This window comes from Bombus bifarius, unplaced genomic scaffold, assembly GCF_011952205.1.
Source record: "Bombus bifarius isolate JDL3187 unplaced genomic scaffold, Bbif_JDL3187 scf7180000008166, whole genome shotgun sequence".
NCBI classification, from domain to species: Eukaryota; Metazoa; Arthropoda; class Insecta; order Hymenoptera; family Apidae; genus Bombus; species Bombus bifarius.
This window is the reverse complement of record NW_022884488.1, coordinates 158,481-172,370: the sequence shown is the minus strand read 5'-3', so window position 1 is coordinate 172,370 and position 13,890 is coordinate 158,481. Positions and strand designations below refer to the sequence as shown.

Here is a 13,890-nt window from a genome sequence, read left to right as displayed (position 1 = left end):
TTAATCTGTTAACACGGACATGTAACGCTTGTTCATAACGTTTTTCGAATAATAATGATCTGGAGTCAGTTTTCCTGGCCCTTTATTTGCGCTAAACTCTGCTACCTTCTTTCAATTATTTTTTATGGTATTTTTGATCATTAAAAAATGTCTTAAGTTTGAAGAAAAATGTGTAAGAATCATAATTTATATACGAAATCTCTTGCTACTATTTTATGGTAACGACCTTCTTAATTCCGTCGAGATAACAAAATTTGTTTCTGTTAAAATGAAAAGAAGATTGCTAACATTCTGAATTCCTATGTCGAATCTACGTCGAAGTCAATTCTCTTCACGGACACTCTTATGTCGAACATGATTCGACACTTTTTAAAGCAGTGCCCTCTAAAGACTTCTAATTAAAGAAGGACATAAAGTATAGATCAATTTTGCAACACGTTATTCACCGATTCGAACCGTCAACCAACCATACAAAAATAAAAGTATCTGAAAGAAGAAAAAAAATCTGAAAAACATAATAAACCCCATTACCCTGTCGGAACCCAAACACTCTAGCATCCAATCGTACCAAAGCTAAAGAACTATATATGAGAAACAAAGTAAAAAAACGAGACCAAGAAAAAAACGAAGCTAAACATAAATTTGCATAGTGTACATCATTCAGCGACCCACTTCCCAAAATTGCTGTCCTGGTTATCCATCAGGCGTGCCACGCGCAACGTTCGAAGCAAAAATCCGGCGAGCACCAAGCGTTCGGTATCGACGACCTCACATCAGCCGACGACCTTCGCCCTGAAGAGAACCGGTCCGAGAGCGTCGAGATGCGTCGCGTCGGACTCCGTCGGCCCGTTTGGCAACATTGTCCGCTCGGCCCCGCGAATCCAATCGTTTCGCGATGGAAAATCGCGAGGTTCGTCGCGGCACGGCGCCGCGGCCTCGTCCGTCTTTTGCACGCATCTCACACGTATCCCGCGACGTTTACATAATGCGGTGGCCACGCACGCGTGTCTACATGCGAGGCAAACAGAGAAAGAGAAGAAAGATAGGAGAGGAGGAAACAGGCTCGATGAATCACGGCCGGATCGAACGTTACGAAAAACGATTTACGTTGACGTTAATCCGATGTCGATTAGTACCGATCGACATAGTTAGGATAAATATTCTATGGGTGGGACAAATAGTCTAGTGGAGATTGCTGTAAGAGATGATTTGTAGCACTGATACACAGATCGAACGTTTGAAGGCTGTTTGGTTAATGGTTGGTTTGATATATTGATATATTGACATATTGGAACTTTTCGTTTAGCCATTGAATTAATCATGTTACGGTTTTTAAATTGTTATGTCTTGAACTTCATTTCGTCTTAACAAGTAGGAAGTTTTGAATGTTTAAAAAGTAGTTTGGTAAAAAATTGAATCAAGAAATTAGGATATTAATAAGAATTTTTTTTGTCTTTGTCTGAATGTTAAGAAATACTTTGATGATAAACATAACAGAATTGAGACAAAAATTATTCGGAAAAGAAATAGGAGAAAATAGTCTAGTAATATACAGTAAAGAGTAAATAGATAGTAAAGAAACGCGATCCTTATTGATAAGAAAATATGCTGTTGGATTATTCGAAAAACAGAACGCGTAGATGGTATTTAAATAACGAAGGTTCTACTGTATTTGATTACAACGAGTTTCATATGAGTCACTGTAATGATTGGAACAGAAGATTTCTGTCGTTGGGACAAGTGTTCATCGTGAAAGAATTAGACTGTAAGAAAATCCTTCCTATAAATTTGAGGAAATATACAAATTCATGGCTTAATCGTCATTTACTCCACTCAAAAATATGCTTCAAAACTCATGTTCCTCACAATCGTGATAAGAGAAATTATTTTTCGTGTGCAATCAGTTGCAAACTTGTGCAACAACAAACTTTTCAACGAATGGACGATGCAAAAATACCAGACAAATTATTGCAAGGAACGACACAATGGGTATTCTAATAAAAATGTTTGTAACATTTCACGAATTCCCACACTGATACATCTCTGTAATGACTCATTAGATAATATCACAGAAAATCTTTTATATATATCTCGAAGCTATCTTAAATTCTAAACACTTCTACTTAATCTTACCTATTGATCCCAACAGTACTAAAATTGCGAAACGATTTTAGAATTGCGAAAGTGAACAGCACGATCAGTTGAAAATAAAACTACCAACCAAACATCATATTCGTCACATTTATTCACACAATTTCACCTTGATATTCTGATACATAACTGATGTAAAGTTTAATGCTTGATCTTACCAAACTCGATGTACAATTTTGCAAACTTATCACAGTTCGTTGCAGTTGTCTACTAAAAACAGGTTTCTAAAAATATCTGTTTTCGGTACAACTTATAATAATTTCTCTCGAAATAGAAGCGCGATTATACCGAAATTAATCAGGTCTCCTTATAAAATCTGTAAAACATACGATTCTTTGCGAATTCAAAGTTCAAGAACATCGTAATTCATCGTTGTTGAGCGGCTATACAATAAAAATAAATAGTAAAAATGATAACCAATGGATTTTTTTTAGTGCAACGTGGAAATTTAGCTGTCATAAAATCGATTCTAAAATCATACAATAATGGTTGCGATATGAAAGTCGTGTTTTTAGGACCGTTCATAAACTTGACGCCAGTCTGACCAAATTAGAATTAGTTAAGGTCTGTTACAAATTCTGTGCGTACTTCCGTTCTGCGAACAAGCTCCACGAAAGGCGCGTCTTTCGAGTAATTGAATATGTTGGACACGTGCGAGACGATTCGTTTGCACTCATTGAGAGATGAGCATCCTCGTTGGTGAACGAGAGAAAAACACGTTGAACTCGTTTGGTCGAAATTTCGTGGATTTAAGCAACGAAATGTGCCCTTAGGTGTTAAGACGTTGAGTCAACGATAATTCTTCTTCTAAAGATAATAAGTACAATAAGAAAGAGGTACTTTATGTAACGAACAGAATAATCCTGAAAGGCTCGTAAGCATGACAAGTAGTACAAAAGATCTCATTTTTGCCATGTCCGAAAAGCGAAACATTACTCATTTTGACACACACTGACGTTCCTTGCTGCTCTTTACCGTTTTTACGATTTATAACGTCGATGAAAGATTGCACGTCTCCGACTTTCTATCGGGAATCGAAACCTCGTTGATTAATTAAATTTAAATGTAGATTCAAAAGCCACCAGCTAAGAAATTTAAAATTCAAAAATTCCTAGCGAAAGAAATTCGAAATCTTAATTGAGCGCTGCGTTTCACTTTAGAAGAAACATCGTGTTATTGATAGACACTTGCGGTTGGTGGATAATTAAGAAAAAGGAGAAGCATTCCGTTATCCTGAGTTGTGGTTACAAAAGTTTATTCCAAAAACATATTAATGAATGTATTAATTATAATTTATGTACATCTGATCCTGGTGCAGCCATTAATTTATATAATATGAATTTCATATTAGCGATTAATTCGAAAGAAAATGTTCATCAGGAGATCCTCTTGCATAATCGAATCAATGTTATTAATGAAATTGTACAAGTCGCAAGTTTCGGGTTACCGATACTGAATTTTCTTGCATAATAATGTCAGGTTTGATAATAAAACGGAGTTCTGCGGGCAAGCTTATGCTCATTGCCAGGTTCAACAAAATTATTTAAAAAGAAAATTGCTTTCATTTGCATGAAATATGGTGGAACACGAACGATCAGGGAGGCCAAAAAGATCGTCGTTCTACGAGCTAATCAACGTGTCCTAATATTTCTATCGCCTCACTCATCGCGGTCAAACATCAAGGTCCTTTTCACGTTTATCAACAGCTCGCACCGCGCTACCGCTGCACTTCCGCTCGATACTGAATCATGCTGAACGGACTGCTTTTAAAACATCGTCCTGCTTGCACAATGGAAAAAATGAACCGTGCTAAACACGCAGGTGTGTCATGAAACACCGGGTCGAATGTTAACGAGAGATCAACGAGATTCGATGTTTTGCATAGACGCATCGATAAAGATTGATCACTTTTATAATGGAAGAAGAAGAAGAAGAAGAAGAAGAAGAGAGAAGATTAATCGTAAGAAAATTCGAGGATCACAATTTACGTCCGGTTCTAAGTATGTAATTGAGGGAAACTGAAAAATGTAGTAATGACATTAGGAGTACTAGATTATTTTAAAATCTAAAATTTTGATATGGTACTTTAACGTAGAAGTGCAGGAAATACGCAGATATTCCTTCTTGATGTCGATGAATATCGATCAATAAAAATAGAGCCAAAAAATGTTCATATTTTTTTATACAATAACTACAAAGAGTGTAGGAAAACTGAATTAACTTGGAGAAAATGATGAAACAAAGTAAACAATTGTCTTCTCAAAAACAATGATGGTCTTTAAATAACTCTTGTGTCCAAACTGACTAATATTTAAGGAAACTCTCGGCATGAAACAAACTCTCGAAGAATAAACCAATAAACCCATCGAACATCAACGACCTCGCGACGAAACGACGCGGCGTGATCCGACAAAGGTACAACGAACGTTCACTCCGCGAACGTATCTCACAAAAGACGAGTTAACACGTTTCGCCCACTCGCCGACTTCGAGCAACAGCACACGTATATACAGCCTTGTCTGGATGTTCCTCGAACCTTCTTTTCGGATTAACCGATCACCGTCCAAACCAACCAATTGAACCTTCTTCAGCGACGAACTTCTATCCGCTGCCTCGACCCTAAACAAGATATTCCACCGAAAATCCTTCAACATCATCGTTGCATTCTCCAAGTTTATCTGTATTATCGTCCATCGATGATCTCGAAATCAGCATCGAAGTTTCATCAGTCCAAAGCAAAGGGCTGTCCAAGATGAATGAAGTCGAATATCCAAAAGTCTGTCGTTGACAAGATGTACCCTAGAGCCAAGAGCAATTCCAAGAACAAGAAGAAGAACGGGTGCACAGGTTGGATATCTCGGTACGTGTCATCCGCGGGTCGAAGAGTCATCGCATCGCGAACCACCTAACCGATTCGATACTTGAAAATCTCTCGCGAGAATCGCAGCCCCCGGTTCGTTTTGCTCCTGCTCGTAGACGGCGTGGGTCGTTGTAGAGAGGAATCGGCGCGGCACACACGTCCCGTGGTGATCGTGGCTCAGGGTATGGAAGAAGGAAAACACGACCGGTAGGAATCACGGCTGAATGGTGCGAAGAAAGATAGCTGTTAACTATAGATGGCGGGAGGGTAGGGAAAGGGTGAAGGGGAAGGTGTACAGAGGTGGAGAAAAGAAGAACGACGGAAGAAGGAAGAGAAGAGAAGAGTAAAGGAGGGGCCCCTGGTACGATGCCGGGTGAAGAGGGTCGGGCCCCCCTATACGATCCTGGCTGTGGTGCCGCTGGTGGGTAAATGGGTATATAAGCGGGGCCCCGACGATTCCATCTCGACACACGACCCAACCTTCATCCCGATATCACCAAACGGTTTCCTCGAGCGAACGAGCGTAATCGCACGCGCGCGAAAAAAAAGAGAGAGAAGAGGGTAACTTACTTCTCGGGTATCTCTTCCGACTCTCTTTTGTCTTTTGCTCTTGTTCAGCACGGAGTTTTCACTGCTCCGCGCAACAACCAACGTGCAACACATATAACATCGGCGAGAGTTTTACTTCTTGAACCGGTCTCTTCCCGAGCGACAGTTTAATCGGTGAGAGTAATTCCCCCGCGACTGAAGCGGAGAAGAAGCATCTAGGAAGAGTCTACCGGACACAAGTCGACGACCAGCCACCGCTGTGACCAGTTCCACGGAGGAGAGAAAAAGACGTGAGTAGAACATATCATTTTATCGAATCCACGGTTGTTACTATCTCTATCGTTGACAGCCTGCTGTAATTTTTCTATGCTGCTCCGCTCCTTTCTTCGAATTTTATAGAATTACAAAATTAAAATTCCATTTTTCGGGGTTAGCCAGATGTCATCGCGCATGTATTCTTCTTTTTTTTCATCTACGAATAAACAAAAATTTTAAACTCTCGATAGAAATTTCGTTGCGACGAGAAACGAAGAATTGTAAGATTTTTCATGGTATTTAAACGTGTCTAGAAGGATCAGAATATCAGCGACCACGGTACGCAGGTAGAGCTCCATCGCGTCTCGCGAAATGGCTGTCTTCGAACCCAATGATTAAAGCGAGGGAAACGCTAAATGGAATAATCGTCGGAACATACAATTTGCGTATATTTCGCAACGTATGACCGCGCGTTTGCGTAATTTTTGTCCTCCTCTCGCAACCGTACCCTTTTTCCGTCCTCTCTGCTCCATAGACCCGCGAAGATTTCCCCGCGGCTAATTAACCCGTCGCTAATCTACTTAATCTGCACGTCAGCAAGGCTGTGACACACACAAGGCGCGAACAAGCCAACCGAGGATCCTCTAATTTGCCAGGAATCTTCTCTCAGAACCGTCTATCGCTCGTATTTTTTACGATCTATTCCCTGTATTTCCACTTTTAACTCTCGTTCGTAATAGAACGAATTTATGTACGCATAAATTCGACGATTAAATGTATGGAAATGTTCGAAAATTATACGTATATATAGTAGATTTTGTTTTCACAAACGTTAAAAGGTAGAAAGTGTCGAGTTTCTGGTATCGTGGTAACGTTTATGTAATTTATTTGACGGTTTTCTTTTAAACGGGTTATACAAAAATTACTATTTTATCCCGTGGACGCTCGTAGTTTCGTGATTTTTATTCAAAAAATCGTAGTTTCGTGTTTTTACTTAGAGAATCATAGTTTCGTGCTCTTTATTTGAAAAATCTAGAAGTTGAAAACAGTTCTCCATCTTGTGCTGCTAGAAATTCAGAGAAACTCTGATATCGTTGACACTCTTCAAAATTGTGAATATTTCCGATGCTATCAATTGGAAGAATTACTATATCACTTAAATTCACCAAACGTAGAAATAGCATTCCATACTTTAAATCTAGAAGATTTAAAATACTATAAACATCCATACTCGGTTTTTTGGCTACTTTCAAACAAATTAAACAGTATTCTTCCTCGAAACAGCGTTCAATTTAAACATTTTCTTAGTATCCGGTACTTCAAAAAAAAGTCTCCGGCATTCTCCTTCGAAACAGCATAATTTTCCTACCGTGATTCTCATACGAATAAAATTAGAACGAAAGAGTGTTTAAAATGGTAATTGAAACAACGTCGAGAAATGGCAGCGGAACCCCTCTTTCAGAGCCGATTAGAGGCAACAACCGGCATTCCTGCGCGATCGCGTTAACTGCGAGTACTGCGACGCATTCTCCGTCCAGTTGAGATTCAATGTGCGCAGATTAGATCGACAATCGCGAAAAGGATAGAGCCGATATAATAAATGCCGTGTTGCGCAGAATAGAGTCGAGCTCAGAGAAAGAGAGAGAAGGAGCAGAAAGCATTGAAGCGGTGAACCACTTCAATGGACCCCGTCTTCTTTGTAAGCGTCGTACCATTATTACATCTCTGATGATCTTGATAAGGTAATGGGTGTCCATCATCTTTCACAGGCATTTCCTCTCCGTCGACCTATCCCTCCGTCGTGTTTGCATCCCTCGCGAGATCGTGACTTTAATTTTCTTGCGGCACTTCAGATCCTCCCCTTCCTATCTTCCACTTCTTTTTCATCTTCCTCTCTCCTGTACTACCCTATCAAATGACAATCTGACCGAATTGCAATTAGCCGAAATGCCGAGCGCGTACGTTCAAAATATATATACATATATATATATGTATATGTATACACCTATATACGCGTGTAAACGTTACCTCCACGTCCGTGACTCGCAAAGTAATTTGCAATTAACTTTATTGCGGCCCATTACGTCCGCTTGCAACATGATCAGGCCTGGACGATTGTTATTAATGTCGATTATGCGGCTCGCTAATGTATACTTGCCCCTTAATTTCGCTTCTCGTCTTCAACGAGCCGCCTCTGAACGTTCACCTCTTTCCTACATGGAGAATACTCCATCTTTGTTCGCTCTATGAAACCTACATATGTGTATAAGAACGATTTTTCAAATTGAATCGTACGACGAAAATTCTAGAAAGAAGGAAGAGCATAAAATTGAAGTTTATCGGGAACGAAGTTCTCGGTTGATAGCAATCGCTTGTACCAAAATTAAAGTTGAGCACGAGCGTAATAACAGAACGGAACGGTTCACCTCCTGCGTGTTGACCAATTGGCGAACGCCAAGAGCGAAGTGGCGCGCTAGTATCGTAAAAACTGGACCGTTCAGTCGCCTCTTTCCTCGCCCAGGTCGCGGCTGTCGCCCAGTTTTTCCCCCTTTATCCTCCCGTTTTCCCTCTCTGACTTTTGCGTTCACCTTCTCAGCGCGCATTCCACGTTGGTTGCGTTCTCCAGAAGGCGTGTCTGTGTTACAGATAACGCGGCAACCGCTTTTTCTCTTCGTGAACGAACAGTTTCTCGTCTCTTCTTAAAAGCGATCCTCGAGCATCGTCGTCTTACAAATATGGACATAGAACCGTTCCCTCGGACTTGTTCGCTGCCATTGTTGCAGCAGTTTCGATTTTTACGATGGAACGTTCGCGCTCGAGCATTTCTGGCTGTACATGCAACGGGAACAGCTTCCTCTCTGTATAAATTACCCGCTTGATTGGACGCAAGCTCGAGCCTCCTGAACGGAAGGTCGCTCTACACTGGTGTGGAATCGAAAGAATGCCATCGTGCTTGATTTTTCCTTCTTTTTTTTTCTTTTTTATTCCGTTACATAGCTCGCGGACCAGTTTAACGCTTGTATATGCGCGCGTTTAATTTCCTTAGCGTTTTGCGTTTAGTTTCGTCAGCGTTTTGCGTTTCGCTTGATCGCAAACTGCACTCGCGAAGCAAATCGTGTCCACGCGACACCGCGACGATAGTCTCTGGTTTCGTGTCTGCCCACTCTGCCGTATCTACTTATGTACCTCGATGCTCGTCAAAGGCTTCGTAACGACCATACGATACCGATGTGCGCAGCGGAATCGATTTACACGACGATGAGCTTCCTGATAGTGGTCGACGTTTTATAATTAGACTTAAGCGAGTTCGATTATACGCATGTAGGTTTATATAGGCACACTACTGGTCATAAGCTCGTATAATAACAACGTGTACATACAGATACAGTCTATAAATAACAGATTTATAACAAAATAGTTAGAACTTATGGTTGGGAATGTATATACATACTTTTAGTGCTTTCATGGTTCGCGATACGACAGATGAACAATGTTCTGCTTTTTTTCGAGGCGTATCTTGATCGTTGCAACGACTCGATTTCCATCCAACCAAACAATGTCCTCTCTCGCCTTCCGTTTCCACCTATTGCGGAAGTTACACCCATGTTTCACTTTCCGTTCGCGATGCACGCAACAACGTTCATTCTCTTTCGTTCTCCTTTTGTTTCACGGCAATTAACAAATAATTTCTCAATTATTATTTATCTATTTATCCATCTCGAAGTCAATTCCCATATTGAAGATCTTCGAATAATCAACTCAAAGCTTCTATTATTAAAAATCTTCAAATAATTAATTCGAAGCCTTCTCACTGAAAATCTTCAAGTAACCAAAATATTCAAAGTTTCTCTATTGGAACAAATAATTGTCCAATGAAATCTCAGATGCTCTGAGCACCCTTCCATCTATTCCTAACATTTGTTAAAGAACACGCGAGTACGACACGCGTTCATTCGTGAAGAAACGCGAAGAACAAAGCGTAGAACGAAGAAGAAGACGCGATCATGCGGAGAAAACGCGCGAATGTGCGCGCGTAACGAACGCGAGGGACACGCATCCTGTCATTAGTTCCATAACGCTCGTCTTGTTCAATGCATTCGGTTCAATGTCACCTACGTCCCTCTCCCTCCTGCCGATTCCTCTAGCAGCCCCTTGTCCATCTTTCAATTTTCATTCTTTCCTTCTCCCCCCCCCCTCTCTCTCTCTCTCTGTATGTCACATTCTGACGCGCAGCCTGCTTTTCGTCTCGCGCGTCTATCGGCGGTCCATTCATGCGGCCGCGTTCTCCATTCATGCCAAGTACGAAAGAGGAGCTCGTGTACTCACGTCCGCTCTCCTAACTGGAAGATTGCGAGAAACGTCCCTCGTTTCCTCTCTCTACGCTCCATACATAGTAGAACCTTTCTGTCCGACATGACATTATTTCTGAATCTTTACGGTGTTTCCGATCCGTGATAACTTTAGTTCGGGTTCTACATCCGGTTGGTCGAGATTAAATGATCGTTTACGATGAGATTTATGCATTAGGGTACAATGTTATCTTTGATTTTCTTTCATTTACGTTAGTATCTGATAGTCGTGACTTTTACATATTCCGTCGAATAGTCCTTCGAATTAATAGGATGATTATTAAGCTTGATATTTGTAATTCATTACAAAAATAGAACTAAACTAAACTAAACTAATCATCTATTCTAAATAAAAGATATATAAAAATGATGTACCAAACCAATTGTATAAAACACAGTTTGTACCAAAAAAGATCAAAATAGAAGATATATAAAAGCATTATATCGAAATATATAATTATATAAACGAAGTTTGTATCAAGGAAATTGACCCCCAAACAATTGAAAACCTAGTGCAAAGAAAAAATCGTTCAAATTCTTTAAAAAATTATATGCAAAATTATAAATCGGATATTTCCATCACTCTGATAGTCCTAATATTAATATAGAAATCGAAAAAGAACGAGTTACCAAAAGCTCCGTTTTCATTTACAGATATCAAAATGACGAAGTTACTCGTAATAACGATACTGTGCCTGCTCGGCCAGAAAACGGTGCTCTCGATGCCCGTAGCTGAAAATCAGGAACCTCTACAAGTAGTTCCTCTGGAAAAATCGGCGAACCCAAGCAACTCAGGGATTCCAGTAGCTCCTGAAGCAGTTGCAGCACCAAACGTGGAGGCCGCTGAACCAGCGCCTGCCGAAGCGAAACCTGCCGAAGCTGAGAAGCCAAGCGTGAGGAGCGAACCCGCGGGTGAAAACGCTCAACTATCTGAAAAGGCTGAGGAGAAGAAAGAGGAAGCTCAGCAAGCGAAACCCGAGGAGAAAAAGGAGGAAGCTAGCCAGGAAAAGAAACCTGAGCAACTGCAGCCGCAACAACAACCACAGGAGGCTCAACAACCTGAGCAAGAACAAAAGCCTGAACAGGCTCTAGAAGCCAAGAAGGAGGAAGAAGGTCTGAAGCAGGCGGCTTCCGAATCTCACGAAACTGTAGTGCAAGTTGTTCCGCAAAAAAATAAACAGGATAGTGCTGATGTTCTAGTAGAGCAACCCATTGTTGTAAGTTTGAATTATACTATGATATACATTACGATATTCGAGTTTCTTTGCTGTTGTAGACGATAGAATTTGGTTTTCTTAACTGGATCGTGTTTATATTACAGAAGGCTGTAGTCCCAGAGGGCAAAAGCTCCGAGCAAGTAGATTCAGCGGAGAAAAGCGGAGAAGCTGCTAAAGAAGAAGCAAAGGAAGAAAAGAAAGCTGAGGAAGCGAAACCAAGCGTGCGAAAAGACGATGAGGCTAGCTCAGCAGCTTCCGAATCGGAAGAAAAGGCTCAGCCAGCTGCGGAGGAGAAGAAGCTCGAGAAGCCACAAGAGGAACAGGAAAAGAAGGCTGAGGACAAACCCGACCGTGTCACCCGCGACGCCGAGGTAGCTGCTCCAGAAGAGAAGAAAATAGAACAGCCAGCTGTTGAAGCTGAAAAGAGCCAACAAGATCAAGCTAAATCCCCAGAAGAGAACAAACCAGCTGCCAAGAACGAGAAGATTCAGCTTCCTCTTGAACAACCTGCGATCGAACAACCTGCAATCAGCCCCGAAGATTCGGCCAAGACCGAGGAGAAGCCTGCTGAAGCCGCTGCTCAACCTGAAAAGGAAGCAAAGAGCGCCGAAGTATCTGCTGCAGCATCTGCTTCCAGTAACGTTCAAGAATCTGTGGAACAATCGGCGGCCAAATCAGCCGAATCTAGCCAGGCTAAACGCGAAACCGCAGAAGCTCAGCCTCAAGCAAAGTCTGAACAAGCCGAGGAAAAGAAGGAAGAACCACAGAAACAGCAGGAACCCGCGAAAGAAGCGAAAGAAGCGAAATCAGACGAATCTTCTGAAGAAAAATCGGCTGAGAAGAAGGAAAGCAAGGGCAGCGAGGAAGAGAAATCCTCCGAGGAGTCCTCCTCCAAACAAGAGTCCAAACCAGCTGAAGAGTCCAAGCCGGAATTGCTGCCTAAACCGCAAGAACTGACAGTATAAGTGAACGATTGAAATAGCGGTCGCAGCGAGAGGCGGGAAGACGAAGAACAACAGCCCCGAAGAAATCAAATAACATCGAACGAAGCGCGGATACTGGCTCGCCACTCGTCCAGACCATTTTGCGTTCATCACCATCGACCAGATAAAAATGGGATAAAACAATTTGAAAAAGAAGAAACAAGGAAAAAACTCACAAAAAAAAAAATGATGAATAAGAAGATGAAGAAGGATGCGCGAGTTTTTCGGCCCAGATAAAGCAAAACGAGCGGGAGAGAGCGTGTACGTCAGAGGAAGTATGAACGGGAACGGGAGAGAGAGAACGAGACGGAGTGAGAGTGTATATCGGTGTGAATGGGAGAGAGAGATTGCGCGATCAATTCTGTGGCAGGGACCAAAACTTCCCCCGGCGCGCTACGATTCCGAGAGAAAAAATTCATCGACTCGGGGCAGGATGATCACGTGGCGGCCTGGCTGTGGGGGATTTTTAACTTAGGACACATCGGAATAACATTCATGAGAACAACGATGATGAAGACGACGATGATGGATATAACGAAGACTCGATCGAGTGTTCAAAGAAGAAATAGACACAAGAAGAATCACCTATCAGGAACACGTGGTCACCCTTAGGGATCTGACTTGGCACACGCCAGGGATCATCCTTTTCTTCGTCCCGGCGGACACCGCGATCTGTCCGCGGGGACGAAACCGGCCCCTAATATTTTAGTATCCTCACCCCAAATCCCCCAACCCCAAGACTCCTCTTTATTTTTTTCCTCTCAAAAAACCACACACGAACCACAACCACAACCTCATCCCAATAAAACTAGTATGTAGCTCGACTCTGTCTTCTTTTTTTTTAGAGATACGTGTCATTATTATTATTAATATTATTATTATTATTACGATTTAGTACCAGTATCGCTATTATTAATATTATTATTTGTATTATTGCTATCATCGTTATAATAATAATTATTATTATTACTGTGGACAACGTGTTGTTGACAATGTTCCCTTCTTGCATGCATCTAGTTATCTTTGAATTTAAAAAATCCTTCCTTGTCATTTATTAGAAAAACAAAATTAGGAACGAAGGATCCGAATGCATCAGAACTAACATTTGTAAGAGGATAGTCGATCCAATTCATTCGATTCGTGTCATTATTTATCATCGATAAGACAAGATTACAAAATTCATAACTTCAAACCTGTTTCTTTGAATATTCAATCACAGATATCAAATAGAAATGGAAAAAATAAAAATCTTTGATAAAATCATTGACCAAAATATAATCTTAAAATTTCAAACTAAATCATTGATCAGGATATAATCTTGAAATCTCAAATCAAAGCAGTAAATAATCTTAAAATGTTAAATCGAGTAATTGATAAAACAAGATCTTCTAAAGTAAAATATGTGTTTACACTTTTGTCGTAATTTACATATTATGGCTGGTTCCTGAAAAAAAAGTCTAAGTGACGATGAATCGTTTTCTATCGAGATTGCACTTGCACAAGAGTCAAAGATTCGCGTGAATCTC

At 41.0% G+C, this 13,890-nt stretch overlaps 2 protein-coding genes across 6 annotated transcripts in view; one reads left to right on the top strand and one right to left on the bottom strand.

Annotated features, from left to right (window-relative positions):
- LOC117209250 (serine/threonine-protein kinase S6KL) overlaps nucleotides 1–13,890 on the bottom strand; it is a 67,579-nt gene that overhangs the window by 48,911 nt on the left and 4,778 nt on the right. The window lies entirely within an intron of this gene.
- On the top strand, nucleotides 5,458–13,119 carry LOC117209249 (neurofilament heavy polypeptide-like). Its single transcript, XM_033451033.1, has 3 exons — nucleotides 5,458–5,850; nucleotides 10,819–11,381; nucleotides 11,486–13,119. Exons 2-3 carry the CDS (start codon nucleotides 10,827–10,829, stop codon nucleotides 12,344–12,346), a joined length of 1,416 nt encoding a protein of 471 aa, XP_033306924.1. The 5' UTR covers nucleotides 5,458–5,850; nucleotides 10,819–10,826; the 3' UTR covers nucleotides 12,347–13,119.

Excerpts from the sequence above, each read along its gene's own strand:
- LOC117209249 (XM_033451033.1), top strand. The coding sequence starts at position 10,827 with ATGACGAAGTTACTCGTAATAACGATACTGTGCCTGCTCGGCCAGAAA. Across the intron at positions 11,382-11,485 it reads TAGTAGAGCAACCCATTGTT|AAGGCTGTAGTCCCAGAGGG; the intron begins GTAAGTTTGAAT and ends TTTATATTACAG.